At 44.0% G+C, this 19,375-nt stretch overlaps 1 protein-coding gene across 8 annotated transcripts in view; it reads left to right on the plus strand.

Annotated features, from left to right (window-relative positions):
- CDH4 (cadherin 4) overlaps positions 1–19,375 on the plus strand; it is an 819,766-nt gene that overhangs the window by 470,998 nt on the left and 329,393 nt on the right. For 3 of the 8 annotated variants that reach the window (XM_082225899.1, XM_082225900.1, XM_082225906.1), the window contains one exon: positions 15,289–15,512. In XM_082225899.1, the coding sequence (XP_082082025.1) occupies positions 15,289–15,512 (224 nt within the window). Of the gene's footprint in view, positions 1–3,334; positions 3,387–15,288; positions 15,513–19,375 lie in introns of those variants that run through there. The other 5 variants (XM_082225902.1, XM_082225903.1, XM_082225904.1 and 2 more) reach the window with 3 other exon arrangements.

The following is a 19,375-nucleotide window of genomic DNA, read 5'->3' on the forward strand; positions in this document are numbered from 1 at the left end:
ATCTATTATAATTCTAGTTCAGCAGAGAGAGGGCCTTCTTGGTAGTGGCGCCTGCCCTGTGGAACGCCCTCCCACCAGATGTCAGGGAAATAAGCAGCTATCTTATTTTTAAAAGACATCTGAAGGCAGCCCTGCTTAGGGAAGCTTTTAATATTTAATGCTGTGTTGTTTTTAACACTTGATTGGGAGCCACCCAGAGCGGCTGGGGAAACTCAGCCAGATGGGCAGGGTATAAATATATTATTATTGTTGTTGTTGTTGTTATTTATTGTATTCCAATTCTCCCGTGAGTTTAAATAACCACTGATCCAAAATTCACCACCCTGATCATTTTTACTTCTCCCTCTCTTTTTCTTTTTTAAAGCAAAAAAAAGGAAGATCATAGAATCATAGAATTGTAGAGTTGAGGGAACCCAAGTGTCATCTAGTCCAACCCCCTGCAATGCAGGAATCCCAACTAAAGCATCCATCCAACCTCTGCTTAAAGACCTCCAAGGAAGGAGAGGCCACAACCTCCTAAGGGAGACCGTTCCACTGTCAAATGGTGGGTCCCCTGCCCCTTTCTCATCTCATTGCACACTGAGAGAGCACCCTACAGTGAACCCAACTTTTTTTGTGTGCTGCTTATTTTAAGGGATTCAAGGAAGATTGGGAGAACTCAAGCCCAGTGTTCATGTCTGTTCTAGCAAACCATGGTTTACCTGACCTGGAACATCAGTTCTAAAGCGGGCCAGCATACAGTGGCTATGTGTCCTTCCTTACAGATATTAGTCCTCTGTTTGAAGAGTTCTCAGAGGACAGCTCTCTGTTTGATGGAGCAATTCATTTAAAGGACTAGCATGCCAAGTCCAGATTAAAAATAAAGAACTCTGAGAAGGGAGAGGAAGAAAGGCCTTAAATTGCCCGTCAACAGTTAGTACCTGGGCAGTGGATGGAGCAGCACACATGCCATATTATGGGATGTATCGTATTTGTATTTAACTTATAGTCAACATTTATAAATTTGTGTGTACACCCATAAATTAGCACTTGCAAATCTGTGTCCTCCTTTTTTTCTTTTTCTTTTGCTGATGTGAGTTTATCATATTTATATTTCACAACATGTATATACCGTTTGATTGGAATACAGCCTACAAAAAGAATAAAACAATAAAATTATTGGTGAAGAACCATAAAAACAACTATTTAAGATCTTCAAAAAGATAATTAAAATCACCAAAAAGCTAAAACCAGATTAAACCACATGGCATTTTCTACATGCCTAATCAGAAAGGTTTTTACCAGGTGCTAAAAAGAGTACTGTGAAGGTGCTGAACTCATTTCATTAGGCAGGGAGTTCCAAAGATGGCTGTCTATGTGCAGGGTGCCAACTTGAATAAAATATGGGGGAGCAGGTAAGCCCTGCCCCACATAATAAATCACATGATGCTTTGCACGAACACTATTTGAATGGCAATGCCTATCAATTTTGGGTGGCTCAGCTCCCTCAAATATTGGGAGGGTGAAGAGCCCTTGGCCCCTAGGGGTTGCTCCTATGTCTATGTGGGGTAGGAACTCTTCCGCAGGGCCTGTAAGACAGAGCTATTCCGCCTGGCTTTCAATTTGAACTTAGCCGGATCTTCTATTCCCCTTCCTCCCCTCCCCTCCCCTCCCTATGAAGATTACCCGCTCTGGGATCCCACAGCTAATTCTCCCCTGGTCTCCTCGCTGGCCCATATAGGACTAATTTAGCCAGCTAGCCCTGGTGATCATCTAATGTTTATTGGATGGATTTTCACCCTAAATTGATCTTTGAATTGTGAATGTATTGTTATTCACGTTTTATGTTGTTTTTTGCTGCATCAATTAAGTGTTTTAAATTTGTTGTTAGCCACCCTGAGCCCGGTTTTCTGAACCGGGAAGGGCGGGGTATAAATAAAAAATTATTATTATTATTATTTATTAAATATTTGGGTTTGGCTGTTAGCTTGGTAGAATGAATGCTTCATAAAGGATTGGTTCAGAAATGCACAGCTATGGAAAGGCTGTGTTCTTCCGCACACTTCTTGAATACAACATGTGGCACATGAGCGAACTCGCTGGACTGCTCAATTCATCACCTGGGACGCCTCCCCCCAATTCGACACCCGCCCTCCCTTCACAGAGCAAGCAATTAAAAATGATGAGGGTAAAGGGTTAAACCGAAAACTCCTGCTAATGAAGGTACTATGCCCACTTTCTCTCTGGTGGGCATTTGATGCGCCTTCTGGCATAAGCTTCTGATAAGCATCAGTGAAGCGTTCCACAGGCTGATACGCACATATATTTTTAAACACGGTTTCCCCTCTCCCCAACCCCCATGTAAAATTGATAAAATGCAAAGCTCTGCTGTTTATCTCGAACCCTAATTACAGACCCTGCAGCCTTTGAACGCTAACTGTCTACAGTGGTTCGTGAGACTTTAGGCTGGTCAAAGAAACGTAGATCTGAGTCTGGGGAGATCTGAGCTTTGAGTAAAGGCAGCCATATCCCACCCCCCCACCCCCTTTCTTCTTTAATTCAAAAGTTGCTTCCCTTGCAAATTGCAGCCATTCTCAGCTTTCTAAATAGAATTATGCCGCTGTAAAAGGTCCTTGTAGGTCATGCAGTCCAATCTCCCGTCCGGCGCAAGAGTGAGAGCGCAGGATGTGAACACAACATCCCCTAAAGCCAGGAGGAAAGTAATTTCACCAGCGTCCTGTGATTTAGAAGAAGAGTTTACACCCATTAAGATTGATTGCTAGCTTTCTTTTCAAGGCAAGCTATTCCGTTTATTACAAGTGGGGCTTTAGCTCATAAGAAGCAGTGTCTACACCAGGTAATAATAAATAATAAATAATATTTTTTTATTTATACCCCGCCCTTCCTGGTTCAAAAAACCGGGCTCACAGGGTGGCTAACAACAAATTTAAAACACTTAATTGATGCAACAGAAAGCAGCTTAAAATACAGTATGAAACGCGAATAACAATAAATTCAGAATTCAAAAATCAGTTTAGGGGGGAAATCCATCCAATAAACATTAGATGATCACCAGGGCTAGCTGGCTAAATTAGACCTATTTGGGCCAGTGAGACGACCAGGGGAGAATTAGCTGTGGGATCCCAGAGTGGGTAATCTTCATAAAAAGGGGAGGGGGAAGGAAGGAAGGAAGGGGAATAAAAGATCAGGCTAAGTTCAAATTGAAAGCCAGGCGGAATAGCTCTGTCTTACAGGCCCTGCGGAAGGAAGTTAAATCCTGCAGGGCCCTGGTCTCATGGGACAGAGCATGACAGAGCAGGGCCCTGGTCTCATGGGACAAACGTCTCAGCTCCTGCTCTGCAAAATGAGCATGAATGTTCTCAGTTGCTGCAAGGCAGCATTTCGAAGTAAGTGAAGCAATGCACATTGCTATCTAAAGAGGGAGCCCCCCTCCTTCAGACCGCAGAGTCTAGAATTAAGTTTAAAAGTACCTAATTGCACAAATGTCACAGCAGGGATCAGACCCAAAGTTCCTTGCACCTGAGTGCTATCCCAGTCATAAGAGAGATACCTGGCTCCTGTGCCAGAATCCAAGCCTCAAACTTGGATGCATCTGTCAGTTTTGGTTACTCTCTGTTTCTCATTTTTTTGCAATCTTACATTCAGCTCCTCCGATTCAAAAACTTTTTTAAAAGCCCTCATTGAAAGTTGTGTGCATTTGCCTGCTTATTTCCCCCAACATTTGTGCAAGCATCGTCCTCTGAAATGATGCATTCTGACATTATTTTCACAAATAGATACTGTGTGTGTGTGTGCGTCCGCACACATGCACAATTTCCCCTAGCATATGGCATTTTTGTACACATTGTTGTTCTCTCTGGAGAACTGTGTTGCAAACTTCCAAGTGCAACTTCTGATGGGCAGGTGCATGTTGGTGCATTTATTGATTGGGGAAATCCAAATTAGATAGGTTCATACTCAAATGCAAACTGAACCAAAATGCAAACTCCCCCATCTCTATTTGAGTCTGCGACACCTTGCAAAGATATAGAAAAAGAGCCAGACCAGGTTTGGGTAAAATCCCTTGTTGCTTTTGTTTGTTTGTTTCGTTTGCAATATAATTTGGAATATCTCCAAGAGCAGGTTGTCAATGCTTGCATCCTCTACTGCGTACCCTCCAAGAGTCCTGATTTTCCAGTGACAGTCCCAGAATTATGAAAGCCACCCCGGCTTCTGATATGATCCCAGAGTGTCCCTGTTTCCCAGCCAGTGCTGCTGTCGCCGAGCCCCCCAGGAGGACGAACCGGCGCTTCTCCTGAGCAATAGCAGCTGCAATCTTGTTGCCTCTCCATGGCCGCTGCTGGCCTCCTTCCTTGGGCAGCTTGTACTGGCTGCTGGAGAGCAGGTGAAGAAGAGGAGAAGCTGTCATCACTGTGACCCAGCCCCCCATGATGTGCTAATTCTGAGGGGCAGGAAGAGGACAGGGCTGCCCTGGGCAGGAAGAAAGGGGGAGCAGAGTTCAAGGAGTCTTCATTAAAAAAGAAAATGCTTTGTGTATCTGCATCTAATCTTGCCCCTTTATAAAATGTATTTATCAGTGTCCTTTTTTTCTTTCTTTTTGTAAACCTACCAGTGTGGTAGAGCCAGTGTGGGGTAGTGGTTAAGAGCGGTAGACTCGTAATTTGGTGAACCGGGTTTGCATCTCCGCTCCTCCGCGTGCAGCTGCTGGGTGACCTTGGGCCAGTCACACTTCTCTGAAGTCTCTCAGCCCCACTCACTTCACAGAGTGTTTGTTGTGGAGGAGGAAGGAAAAGGAGAATGTTAGCCACTTTGAGACTCCTTCTGGTAGTGATAAAGCGGGATATCAAATCCAAACTCTTCTCTTCTTCTTCTACCATAAAATTAAAGGAAATCAGGATTACGGGGTAGGATGGCAGAGGGTGTGTGTGCTGTGTCCCGTTGGTGAAGTGGTGGTAGGAACTCGCCATTCTTCTGACAGGAAATGCTCTGGGACAGGAGCCAAAAATGGGGCGTCAAGGAGGGTCAGTTGTGAGGGAGTGAGAGGTGTCACTATTTTCATCTGATGTATGTAGGAGGGCATGCTGGGGAACCAGTAGCCTCCCAAATGTCATTGAAATCCAACTCCCTTCAGCTCCAGACAGCAAGGCTAATGGTTTGGGGTGATGGGAGATGTAACCCAGCCACAACTTGTGGACCACAAATTCTCCAGCCCTGCCCTCCTGCAATCCCTTTTCCCTCCCTCCGGACACCTGAAACAGCATCCCTGCCTGTAAGATGCCCTTGGTGGCTTCTCTTGTCCTCCTGCCTCCTGACAACCAAGGGCCTCAGCTTGTTTCTAAAAGGAGAGTTGATTTCTCTCCTGGCTTCCCCTGTCCTTAGCCAGCGTTGTTTTAAACTAATAGAAATAATTAGCAAATCACAGAGGGCCTTTTGTCTTCGAGGCAGTCATTTTCAGATAACGAAGCACAGAAATCAACACGGTGACACAAGACTCAAGAGCAGCATATTGGAGCAACCTGCTGTGGTATAAGCAGATGTTTAAGTATTTTTAGTATTGCTAAAGTGTATATATACAGTGGTACCTTGGTTCTCAAACTTAATCCGTTCCGGAAGTCCGTTCCAAAACCAAAGCGTTCCAAACCAAGGCGCGCTTTTCCCATAGAAAGTAATGCAAAACTGATTAATCCAGACTTTTAAAAACAACCCCTAAAACAGCAATTTAACATGAACTTTACTCTCTAACGAGACCATTGATCCATAAAATAAAAGCAATAATCAATGTACTGTGCTATAAAACAAATAAGACAGTATTGTAGATGATGGAAATTAAAATTATTATTATTTTCTTACTTGCTCTGATGATGGTCATTGTTTGGAGGGAGGACTTTTATCCATTTCCGCAGTCACACAATTAATCAATCAGCTGAACTGGGTTCCACACAGTCACAAAAACAAATTAACCGAAAAGCCTCAAAAACAAAAACGCAAAATAAATAGCAAATCCAAAAGCGCCAAATACAGTGGTTCCTTGGTTCTCAAACTTAATCCGTTCCAGAAGTCCGTTTGACTTTCGAAACGTTCGAAAACCAAGGTGCAGGATCCCCTGAAACAATTGCCAAAAACCACATCGGACATTTGGCTTAAAAAAAACCCACTGTTGAAAACCGTAACACTTACTTCCGAGTTTTCGGGGTTTGGGAACCAAGGCATTTGAGAACCAAGGCACCACTGTATTTAACACTGTGCATCTACTGCTGTTGTTAATATGAAAATGGACTCTACATATAGACAGCTCTTCCATACATTTAGGAATCTGATGAGGACCCCTGACAATGTGATGGAGGCCTGCACATATTCAGAGGTCCATATATCCTTTACCGGACTGTTGTAAGGATTGTAAGATAACATATAACTTGGAGACTTTAATGTTCCCAAGCATCTGAACAGTGTTCTAAAGTTGCTCTTTTAAGCAGAATCTGCAACAAAATGCTGCAGTGTGTATCCTCACCTAACAGGAGCACTCCTGTTTAAGGTTCCAGCCAGCTATCCATGCTCCCTACCCCCCCCCCCCAGTATACTCCATTTCACCTACCCTCCAGTTTTCTTTTCCAACTGACACTCAAAATTATGTGGCTGCTGGACATCTTGGATCCTAATTGGGCTAATTTTTTTATTATTGTTGTTGTGGAGTGTTGTGTTTTTAGTCCAATCCTGTTGGCGCTGTTGGAGGGAGTGACAAATGATGCTACAAGAGTCAGGGAGCCCTTCTCATGCACATGTGAATCAGCACCCCAAAATCTACAGGAAATTGGTCCTTTCCCTCCACAGCTGATCTTCGAAGCTGTTGAGTGCAGTCGGGAAACCCAGCGCTTTGATTTTTGCAACCTATGTTTAAAATAGTCCAAAGAAATGACAGACAAGTTTAATGGCAACATACCATTTCCTGAATGTCCCGGTTTAGAAAGGGGTCCAAAAATGCCTATTTCACCTAGTCCATAGAAACCAATCTTTTCCTCTCCCCCCTGCCCAGCGTCAGAGGTGGGAGGCATTGATTGTGGGGGCGGAAATGTCAAGACTGAGATGCTTTGCACGTCGCAGGTGTACGAGATCATTTTCACATGCCAAATGGCAATAAAAAGGTGAAAGCAAAGGCTGCGGTGGGGTGGAATTCGCTTCACAGAACAAAACAGCGAAGCACCTTTTCCCCTCCTGGGTTTTTGGAATAAACTGTAATTAAATTGAGCAAGCTGTGACAGTGAAATTGCTTAAAACCTAATTCTCCCACAGTAATTGCATAGATACCCCCACTAACAACCACCCCACAAAAAAAACCTAGGACATTATCCATCGTTGTTTATCAGTCAAATGTGACACTTGCTCTTGGCTTGGCTTGTCATTTCCACCCCTCTGTAGGTGACAGTTCCAAAGGCATCTGCCTACCAAATAAATGAATGAATGTTCGTATCTACAGATATTTCAATGTGTTCAAGCAAATAGGCTGTGGGAGATTATCTTCTTCAGCACAAAAAAACTGGGTTCTTCTCACCCATTCTAAGAGGAGTACAATCCACTTCATTAAAGTGGACTTGCTTTACTCCACCCTCGTAAATATTTGCAAGTGGGGGGGGAGATGCTGGAGGAGCCTAGGAACAGCAGTAAGAAGTATTTCGAATTACTGATAGGTTTTTAACATCACGAGAGTGCATAGCTTTCTGCAACCTGCGAGTGCACGCCGGGAGGGACTAATGGTGGCATGAAATGACAGCAATATAAAACGTTCAGAAATGCATGCTCTGAAGTAAGCATCCCAACGATGCTGGCAGCAGAGAAGAAAAAGAAAGACCTAGGACTTTGTTCTCTGTCTCCACACACACACACACCTTGAGCAAATGAAAAGGTCTCTGCTTGGTGCCAGAAAATGGTGGGCTAAACACAAAATGAGATCTCCAACAGTGACCATCTGCTGATAGAAGAGAATCCATATCCAGGAGGGAATAAAAGCAATTTGCAGCAATGCCCCCTGCAGCAACCCACACTCTCCCTAAACTTGCTTCGGAGGGTTCCTCAACCCTCTGGAGTAGGATTAAAGGGGTACAGCTTTGATGAAAGGGCAGCGAAAATACAGCTCAAATCACATATATGACTGGCACACTTTCTTGGAAATTAAACCCAATGTCCAGATTTTAATATTCAAAAAACTTTTCTTGCAGAAACTTATAGGTGAATTAAAACATAATATTTACATGCTTCTCCAAGCATGAGCTCACTGTCTCTTCTTTTAACTTCCAAACAACTGTATTTTCCTCTCTTTCCGGAGCTCAGCACTTTCACCCTTCTGTATCTCAATTATATGTGTTGCAGCTCCTATGAGATATTTCCATTTTTACCTTCTCTGACAGCTTTGCTCTCTTTCTTTCAGGCAGAGAAGGAGCACTCCAACACTCAATTCAACTTAGCAGTGTTCACAGTGGATTCTTAAAGACAGTCATCTTGCTTCACATAAGTCTCTCCTTCACTAGATACCCCCCATGTGATCAACATTAGCCAGTCCCATGAGAACTCTCTAGAATTCAGTGACCAACCGATCAGATTTAAACACATAGTAATACATAGAAGCATTAACAATTTCAATAAATTAAATTCCAGTACTTAACATACAGAGCACTGTGGGGGGTGGGGGGAGTAGCTGAAAATTATCCCCCTCCCTCTGTGGGTTAAACCACAGAGCCTAGGGCTTGCCGATCGGAAGGTCGGCGGTTCAAATCCCTGTGACGGGGTGAGCTCCTGTTGCTTGGTCCCTGCTCCTGCCAACCTAGCAATTCGAAAGCACGTCAAAGTGCAAGTAGATCAATAGATACCACTCCAGCGGGAAGGTAAACGGCATTTCTGTGCGCTGCTCTCGTTCACCAGAAGTGGCTTAGTCATGCTGGCCACATGACCCAGAAGCTGTACGCCAGCTCCCTCAGCCAATAAAGCGAGATGAGCGCCGCAACCCCAGAGTCGGCCACGACTGGACCTAATGGTCAGGGGTCCCTTTACCTTTACTCTTATGCTGCTGTGTTTCCTTCTAGCAGGTAAAAGTTGCCATCAGATGCCATCCATACCTGGAAATAACATATAGACCCCAAACAGAGAACCAGTCAAAAACAGCTAGACTCAACCTCTGGACCCTAGTTGAGGGTGGGGCAAATGAAATGAGGCCTTGTCTCATGGAAAATGCTTCTCCAGCAATGCTCATGACTTTAGAAACTGTTGTCTGTTCCTGCTCTTAGTCTAGAAGATATCACTTATGACTGCCATTAAAATGAGCCAGAAGAGAGTAATTTAAAAATATATGCGCTAGTCTGTGTCTAGTCTTCACTCAATGCATCTGCAAATCAAATGCCAAAGCTATCTTTTAACTGTCGCTAGAGACCTAGTCTACTCACACCAAACTACTGGTTGCAGCAAGGCTTATTTAAAAGAAAAGGGGGGGAGTCAAGGTAAAAACAAAACAAAAGTATAACATTAAAATATTACAGTATCAAATATATACAAAAAATATTCAGACTGAGCCCCCAAACTATGTATAAATCATTGAAGCAAGCTGAAGCTGCAAATCATCTTGAGACTGTCCATTTGAGAGTAAATGTTTTAAAAACAAGTTATTCTCTTGGATGTTACCAGGCAGCTTTGCAAGTCAAAGTGAACCTGTGAGATGGCTTTCAGGGTAAAAAACGGTGGATTAAAAAAGATATTAGCCAAATGCATTTAACCCCAGTACCTTAGATGCCTCCAGGGTTCAAATCCAGAGCAGCATACATTAACATAAGTATTAGGGTTTGCTGACTAATATATCTTGATTGACTGACCAACATTTATATAAGTCCTCTTTGGGCATCGTGGCAAACATGAATACAATCCTGTGGGCTGGGAGAGTGGAGCTGAACCCATTGTTTCCACCACATCTATTTCATCCCTGACAGCCGAGTCCCACCATGGTCCATGAGTGGAAGAGCCAAAGCAGGTTCTCTGCTCATGCTCTCCATACAATTTAGATGCCCACATGATTGCGTTTCTAAATTGCATAGGGAGTCTACATACATACCTGAAACTGCTATGGGCCTTTGGCCTATGTATATGGAGTGGCAGCAGGGCCAGACCGTTGCACATTCTCCCTAACACACTTAGAATCCCTTGAGGGCACTGGATGCCTGAATGTGGCTATTTTGCCACCATTATAGATATACAGATGGAACGCGGTTGGCTCTGTAGGTTAAACCACAGAGCCTAGGACTTGCCAATCAGAAGGTTGGCGGTTCGAATCCCCACGACGGGGTGAGCTCCCGTTGCTCGGTCCCTGCTCCTGCCCACCAATAATAATAATAATAATAATAATAATAATAATAATAATAATAATAATAATTTATTATTTATACCCCGCCCATCTGGCTGGGTTTCCCCAGCCACTCTGGGCTGCTTCCAACTGAATATTAAAAACAATACAGCATTAGACATTAAAAACTTCCACCTAGCAGTTCGAAAGCACATCAAAGTGCAAGTAGATAAATAGGTCGGGAAGGTATACGGTGTTTTCGTGCGCTGCTCTGGTTTGCCAGAAGTGGCTTAGTCATGCTGGCCACATGACCCGGAAGCTGTACGCTGGCTCCCTCGGCCAATAAAGCGAGATGAGCACCACAACCCCAGAGTCGGCCACGACTGGACCTAATGGTCAGGGGTCCCTTTACTTTACCTTTATATACAGATATATGCAGAGAAAGAGAAGGGAGGTGGCAAATGTAAAATCTTATCTTCTGCTCATTGGACTAATTGTGAACAGGGTCCTGTAGGTCTGACTCTGTCATTTTAGGGTAAGCTTCCACTCGCCACCTATCTGCCATAGAAAAGCTTTGCCCTCACCCTGCTTTACATGAGAGGGTGTGCATCATAGCCCTAGCAGCAGCACTGGATGAAGACTACCGCACACAGTGGTTCTAAGGATAACATATAAAGTTTCTTTTCCACCTCCATCAAGGAGCTATCAACAAGGCAGGTCATCCACAGGGCAGGCACACACACACAGAAGGCACAGAATGCAATTAGCTGTTCATTAGCAGAAAAACAACAAAACAGCAATGTCCCTGGTTTGTGCTAACTCAGTGTAGGTGTTGCTGAAACTTAGCCCTAGGCATGTCTTTCCCCTCCAGCCTCTCCTTCTGGATCCCTCCCAAGCAGACGAAGGCTGTGTTGAGGAGGTGGGCTCCTCCTCTGGACCTGTCTGGCACGTTGCTCAGCATGCAGGATTCTCCTTGAGCCGGGAGTCGGAGGGGGAGGTGGCGGATAGGACTGGGACTGTCTGTGTGCACTCTGTGACTTTCAGCTTCTAATCCTATCCTGGACTCTCCTTGATCACTTGTCTCCTATTTCTATCAGCTCCTAGCTCTTCCCTTCTGCTGCCTAGTGTTCTTTTTTAAAAATATATATATATTAAAAGTTTTTAAGATATAACAAAAAAAGAAAGAAAAATAAACATATAAAATAAAAAACAGTTAAACACTCATTAATTTTCAATAACATAACTTCCATACACTTATTTCCTTGGACCTCCTCATACCTCCCTTCTTTGTATTCCAGTTCGATTTGTTAGTTCAGCAAATCCTTACCATTAAACTTTTACCCATTTGTAATACCTTTTTCCCCCCACATCTCTCAAAACATTACAGCTGGAAACCGCTTAGTTTCTATCCAACATCCTTCTAACATTCATTAATTTTACAATGTCTCTGTAAGTAGTCTTTGAATTTCTTCCAGTCTTCTTTCACCAACTCTTCTCCCTTGTCTCAGATTCTGCCCGTCATTTCTGCCAGTTCCATGTAGTCAATCACCTTCATCTGCCATTCTTCCAGAGTGGGCAGATCTTGTGTCTTCCAATACTTTGCGATAAGCATTCTTGCTGCTGTTGTTGCATACATAAAAAAAGTTCTATCCTTCTTTGGCACCAATTGGCCAACAATGCCCAGTCTGCTGCCTAGTGTTCCACCACCAGGCTCCAGGTTCTAAGGTGTCATCTTCAGAGTCCTCCCCAGGGAGCTCTTGGGCTGGTGGCTCCCATTGTTTCTCATCCAGCCTGTTGCTGACACACACCTCCCCACCATCTGTTGAGGCCTCTGTTGTTGTTTTTTTCAATTAACGAGCTATTAAAACACAATTGTAGTTTCTACAGTATGAACACGCTTACCGGATGGCATTTACTTAAGCTGCATTTCCTTAGTACGTATCGTGTCACAGTGTCTCAAATCTCTTTCATAAGGAAGGGCAAGATGGCTGTCAAGCAGACTGACAGTGTATGTCTGAGTTGGAGAGAAGGATTCGGTTTCAGTGGAGCGTTTTAATTGTCGTCCAACCCAAAAGTAAAAAAATAAAATCTGTTAACGGGATGATTATGGACATTTAAGTTGCCATTAAGGCATGCATAAGCATCCCATAGACTAGGTAGATAGCTGTAGGCTTCACAAAATGACAAACCAGCCATGTGGCTAATTGCTTCTCATCATATTCAGTGGATAATGTAGGCAAGAGAGGAATCCACTCATAGCAGTGGGGATCGACTGCCTCTCAGATGTAATGAAACTTTAGAAAGGACTTTTTTAGAAATAGCCACTAGCAGTTTCTCTGGGAATGGTAGTAAAGTTCAAGAGCTTTCTTGAAAGGTCAAATACACCGTTATATAATTTCCTTGATGTTTCTTTGAGAACATCAAGCACACTGTCAGAAATGGCCTGACATCCAGCCACTGTCCTTTTATGGGGTTTTGTTTCCCATCTGAACTCTCTCGTCCTCCTTTTCTTTTCTCCCTTCAGCTCTCTCCCCCAACCTCCTCTTTATGTGAAGTTGCTGATCAGAGATCTGCCTTGCCCTTTCTCCCAAAAGAACATATTTCATCATAAGTGGCCGCCGTGACAACTTTGTCCTCGCAATAATTATGGGAATTAGCTTAGGTTGAACCCAAGAAGAACCCTGATGGATAAGTTTATATAAGAAAAGTCGGCAGGATCAGGCCAGAGGCCAATCTAGTGCAAGATCCTGTTCTCATAGGAGCCAGCCAGATGCCCACGAAGAGCCCAAAAGCTACACACTGAAACATGGAAGTTAGGCTGGCTCCAGATGTGATGATTAAAAGAGGGGTCTATCATTGAGAATGGCAGCCCAGTGCTGCGTCCTCTCCCTTCCCTCCTCACATAAGAACATAAGAATAGCATGTTGGATCCAGGCCAATGGCCCATCTATTTATTTATTTTTAAATGATATTTATTCCTTTTTCAAAATTTCCAACACAACACTACAAACAAAAAGAGAAAGGAAAAAAGGAAAAAAGGAAAAACAATACGAATACAATACAAAAACGCTACATGGACTAACAAATCAAGCAAAAACAATTTTAAAACATCTCAAACATTTTCAATATCTTATATTTCATTCACTTATTTCCAGCGATTTCCTCACACCTCCCTTTTTGTATTCCACTTCTATTATTTGTTTCAGCAATTCCTTTCCATCTTACTCTGTTTTCTCTTCTATAATTATCTTAACACATTCTTGCCATACTTTTCCTTTAATTTTCTATTTATCTATTTATACTTAATTCCTTATGACATTTCTACTAAAGCCATGTAATTTCATTGCAACATTTTTCTAACATTCCTTAATTTTACAATATTTCTATATATAGTCTTTAAACTTTTTCCAGTCTCCTTCCACCGACTCTTCACCCTGGCCCATCTAAGTCCAGCATCCCATTCTCGCAGTGGCCAACCAGATGCCTGGGGAGCAGAACTTGAGCACAACAGCCCTCTCCCTTCCTGCCGTTTCCAGCAACTGGTATGTGGAGGCATTGTGGCCTCCAGCTGTGGAGGTACAGCATAGCCACCATGGCTAGTAGCCATTGACAGCCTCCATGAATTTGTCTTATCCTCTTCTGCAGCCATCCAAATTGGTGGCCATGACTGCTCCCAATGGGTGCGAGTTCCAGAGTTTAACTCTGCGCAGTGTGAAGAAGTGCCTTCTCCTATCTGTCCTGACACTTCCAATATCCAGCTTCATTGGTGGTTCATCACTTTTGGTGTTATGAGAAAGGTCTCATAACTCCCTGGTCCTGAATGGGGTAACTGTGCCCCTGAAGGACCAGGTGTGCAGCCTGGGAGTCATTTTGGACTCACAGCTGTCCGTGGAGGTGCAGGTCAATTCTGTGTCCAGGGTGGCTGTCTACCAGCTCCACCTGGTACGCAGACTGAGACGTTACCTGCCTGCAGACTGTCTTGCCAGAGTGGTGCATGCTCTAGTTATCTCCCGCTTGGACTACTGCAATCCACTCTACGTGGGGCTACCTTTAAAGGTGACCCAGAAACTGCAATTAATCCAGAATGCGGCAGTCATGATTCGCAACTTGGAAGTTTAGATAGCCAATCACGTTGGGAGTGGGAGTAGCCCAGGCCTTCAGAAATGCATATAAGCAGTTGCTTTGCCCCTGTTGTCCAGTTCTGTTAGTTCAGTAAAGGTTCTTGATGTTATCACTGTGTCTTGCCTCGTGGGAACCCACCTATACTTCACTCAGAGTCATATCACTATCTTTTTTGTGAAACGAAGTGTCCCAAACACAGACCTCCCAAGCGCCCCGAAAAAATGGAGCATCACATTTTTTCACGTGCGATCTCAGCAGCCATTTTGGGTGCTGTGAAGTTCTAGGCCCCCCCCCCAGTGTTTTTGGTGGCTAGAACTCTGTGCAGGTCATGTGACATGAACGGAAGCGCATCCCAGAAGACACGTGTCCCAGTTTCAGATCCAAAAATGTTGGACGGCATGCAAACAATGTAGCTTCTCGTCATAGGTGGTCTTCCTCCTGATCATTTTTGTTTGCCCTTCTCAGTGGTACACGAGCCACCTGAGAGAGCCACCAAGGTAACCTCTTAAGCATTCTAGTTGAGAAGGGATTTGAACCCAGGTTTCCCAGTCTAATTCTCTAACTTTATACCATACTTCCCTGAGCTATGTCATAGCCCTCTTTGCCAATGAAAGCACACCCCAAATGTGTGCAAACTGCATTTTCTCGCAACTGTCCTCCTTTTTCTTTTCTTTTTTCCCTCTATTCGCCTCTCCTCTGTCATCATATTTAGAATGCAAGGTCCTCACAGCAGGAACCTATCTTGATTTTGTTGCTGTTGCTTACATTACCCTGATAAGTGCTGCGCACATCGAGGGCATAATAACAGTTTCAATAACCACCATCCTCTCTTTTTGTCTCCTTTCCCCCAGTGAAATTTAGCGGCTGCTCTGAGAGCAAAGGAATCCAATACGAAACCGACAACTTGGATTTCAAGGTGAGGACAGATGGGACTATCTACGCCACCCAACAGGTGCAAATCCCCTCGGAGCAGACAATATTTATGGTGACGGCATGGGACCACCAGGCCGTAGAAAGCTGGGAAACTATGGTCAGGTTACTGGTGGGAGAAAAATCACAACACAAGGGACACAAGGTAAAAATAACAATGATGGCAATTCAGAGAAGGGGAGGGGGAGAATTGCCAATACATTTGTTGGCTTTATGATGCCACAAGACTCTTTTTGTGGCACATTGTTTCAAGCTTTTGTGTGGGCAGCGGGTGGGGGGCTTATTATGGGAATTTCACCACCACCACCTTAATCAGGCCTTGGTGCAAGGTGTTAAGTGTTTTTGCCTATAGCCCAGAAAGGCTTGGGGCACTGTGCTCAAAGGACCTTGTACATCATTATAGGCCTCCACAATCTTTAATGGTCAATTAAAATGTGCAGAAACAGTGCATGCTAATATCTTGGCTGGAATGTGGGAATCGTATATTTAAAAGGTCTCCATGTTAACAAGCAATATAGACTCTTCTCCCTAATGTGCTAACTCTCCATGACCTGCAGGATGTTTAAAAATAAATAAATCCCAGAAGCAGATCCTTCACCTGCAGTCTGAAATGGTACAATCCAAGACAGACTGTATCATGTTTGAATCAACCAAGAATGTCCGTTTCTAGGCTAGCTAGGCTAGGGGGGAAGTGTCTGTAGAGGAAGCAATTATCCATCCCAAAATGGTACCTCATCTTGCTGTTGGCCATCCAAACATTAGAAACATGGCGGGCGGGAGATGTGAGCAATAAATAAATAAATCAGGCCAGGCATGTTTTTCCAAACAGGCACAGCAACACGCAATAGTGAGACCCTTGTGAATCATTTCGCGGCTGTGAATTCTATTCCCCATGTGCAGGCTTTCAGGTTAATGTAGCTAAAGGGGGGAATTGACTTTTGAGCTAGGTTCTTCCTTATTCTTAAAAGGCCACTCGATCATCCTTTAGATTGAACTTTGGTGAACTGGGGAGAATTTCTCACCCACTTCCTGCCTTCACGTCCCCTTTTGTGGTGATGTATCGTCCCCTTTGGTTGAGATACAGACTTCAGACAAATGGGTGGAAAGGGAAGCTTAATTCTCCTCTGCTCCCGGAGCTTCCGCCAAGCCCCTCTTTTTACATTGACTCTGACTCTGCCTGTGTTGCCGACATCTGAATATGTACCTGAGGCTCTTCAGCAGAGAATCCCACGGCAATAAATTTCCCTTCATTGACCCCATTCTTTGGCCCTGTAGCTTCGCAGACGTGCCATTTGCTATTGAAGAAGTAATCCAGACTTCCAACCTGAAGATTTATTATCTAGAGATGGAGGACTGTCAGGTTGGAGGGAACGCTTTTGGAAAATTAGCTGCCAGCTCATCCTGACCTTTAGGGAAAGCAATGACTGCATAGGCTCTGGGACAGGGCGGGGGAGGGGGATTTTGTGAAGAAGGACTTAAGGAACAAGTTGTGTTTAGCTTGTGGAAGTGAAGACTTGAGGGGGTGGGGGGAGCAGGATGGCATAATACTCTAAAATATCTGAAGAGGGCAAAGACTTGTTTTCCGCTAGCCCCAGAGGCCAGGTCAGATATAGCAACTTTATGTTATAGACTGTACACCAGTGGGGTGTAGTGGTTAAGAGCAGTAGACTCGTAATCTGGTGAACCAGGTTGGCTTCCCCGCTCCTCCACATGCAGCTGCTGGGTGACCTTGGGCCAGTCACACTTCTTTAAAGTCTCTCAGCCTCACTCACCTCACAGAGTGTTTGTTTGGGGGGAGGAAGGGAAAGGAGAATGTTAGCCGCTTTGAGACTCCTTCGGGTAGTGATAAAGCAAGCTATCAAATTCAAACTCCTCCTCCTCCTCCTGTAGGTTTTATTTTAAACTGCTTAATGGTAAGAGATGTTCATCAGATACCTGGTGACTCTACCACCCTAAATGTCTTCAGTCAGAGACAGAACATTGATCTGTCAATCCTTTTCTGGAAGGTAGGTCTTGGACCAATGCCTTCAAGTTACAAGAAAAGAGATTCCCACTAAACATACCCATATATGCATACCCAAAGCTGCTTCAGGTCAGCTCAGGGCAGTGCAAGGCAAATCAGAACCCTGAACAGCTCCCAATAAGAACTGCTGGCTGAGCTTTTGGAGATGTTATCTGGAGTTTGGGAAGGCCTTCTTTTCCAGTGATCATGCCATCCTTGGTGAGCAGTCTGCAATTCTTGTGTGGCCAAGTAGCTAGAGGTGAGCCACCCCCTGGGTCTGAGGGTGATGGGGAACAATGTCCTTCGAGTGGGATAGTGAAGAAGGGAGTGAAGAAGGGATAATTTTTGTGCCTGGATAGCTCAGTTGATTAGAGCATGAAGAAGAAGAAGAGTTTGGATTTGATATCCTGCTTTATCAATACCGTAAGGAGTCTCAAAGCGGCTAACAATCTCCTTTCCCTTCCTCACCGAGGAAGCCAGTGTGGTGTAGTGGTTAAGAGCAGTGGACTCGTAATCTGGTGAACCGGGTTTGATTCCCTGCTCCTCCACATGCAGCTGCTGGGTGACCTTGGGCTAGTCACACGTCTTTGAAGAAGTCTCTCAGCCTCACTCACCTAACGGAGCGTTTGTTATGGGGGAGGAAGGGAAAGGAGAATGTTAGCCACTTTGAGACTCCTTAGGGTAGTGATAAAGCGGGATATCAAATCCAAATCCAAACTCTTCTTCACCCACAATAAACACTCTGTGAGGTGAGTGAGGCTGAGAGACTTCAGAGAAGTGTGACTGGCCCAAGGTCACCCAGCAGCTGCATGTGGAGGAGCGGGAATGCGAACCCTGTTCACCAGATTACAAGTCTACCGCTCTTAACCACTACACCACACTGGCTGATGGTGCTAATAATGGCAAGGTTGCAGGTTTGATCCCCGTATGAGACAGCGGCATATTCCTGAATTGCAGTGGTTTGGAGTAGATGAATTTCCGGGTCCCTTCCAACTCTACGATTCTATGATTCTATGTGAAACTGAGTCCTTCATAGAGCAACACTGTTTTAATGCTTTTTGCAATTGAGCCGGAGTGCCCTATACTCTGCAAATATGATCACATTTCGTTTCAGTATTACAGATCACACTGTCGTCTCGAGTGAGCTACGTAAAATTTCTCCCCGGCGAAGAGAATAGAAGCTGCAGTGCATTTCAACTTTAGCAAAATATTTGATTGGAAATTTGTAGAATATTAATACAAGCTGAACTCTGGTTCAAGACAGAGAGAACTCTGGCTTTTTAAAATTCACATCATTCTTTTCTTAAAAGCCTTATTAGTGTATAGTTGGAGGGTGAAAAAACAGTGGAAAACAAGACTAATGACAAGGTCACAGACTGTATTATTGTGTGTCATCATAGTGGGAGGCTGAGCTTCTGCTTCATTTAAAGCTTCCTGCTTTGCTTTTATGAACAAAACAAGAGTTTTGTTTGCAAAAGAAATGAAACAGGTTCATGGGATTATTTGAAGGATATCAAACAGCACTGAAACTAAACATTATCAAGTCAAAATCCCAGTGCTTTTGAAGCACTGACCCTGACGTGGCTGTTCAGGGAAATTGATCTGGTATGTTGTTTTTCAGAAATCCAATAGAATTAAAACAAACATGCACACGCTTAGCAGCCACTGAAGGTTATGCACAGAGTTGTTGTGTTGTTGTTTTTTGCAGTAATTAAAATATGCTTTTTGTTACATGCTGGGTCTCCTCTCACATGTTTCTCTGAGGACAAGAGTAGACAAAGAATTCTTCATATGGTGAATCTACAGCTAGACTGTAGTTCTCCATGATGTTAGTGGGGGATTGGATGTCGTAATAGGCATGCAAATAGCACGCGCGCACACACACACACACACACACACTTCATTAAGCAAAACCTTCTTCAATAATCAGAACATAGTAAGGATGTAACATAAACCTGTTGGATCAGACCCATCTAATCCACCATCCACAGTGGCCAGCCTGCAAG

This window comes from Podarcis vaucheri (assembly GCF_965113315.1).
Source record: "Podarcis vaucheri genome assembly, chromosome: 6".
Classification (NCBI taxonomy): domain Eukaryota; kingdom Metazoa; phylum Chordata; class Lepidosauria; order Squamata; family Lacertidae; genus Podarcis; species Podarcis vaucheri.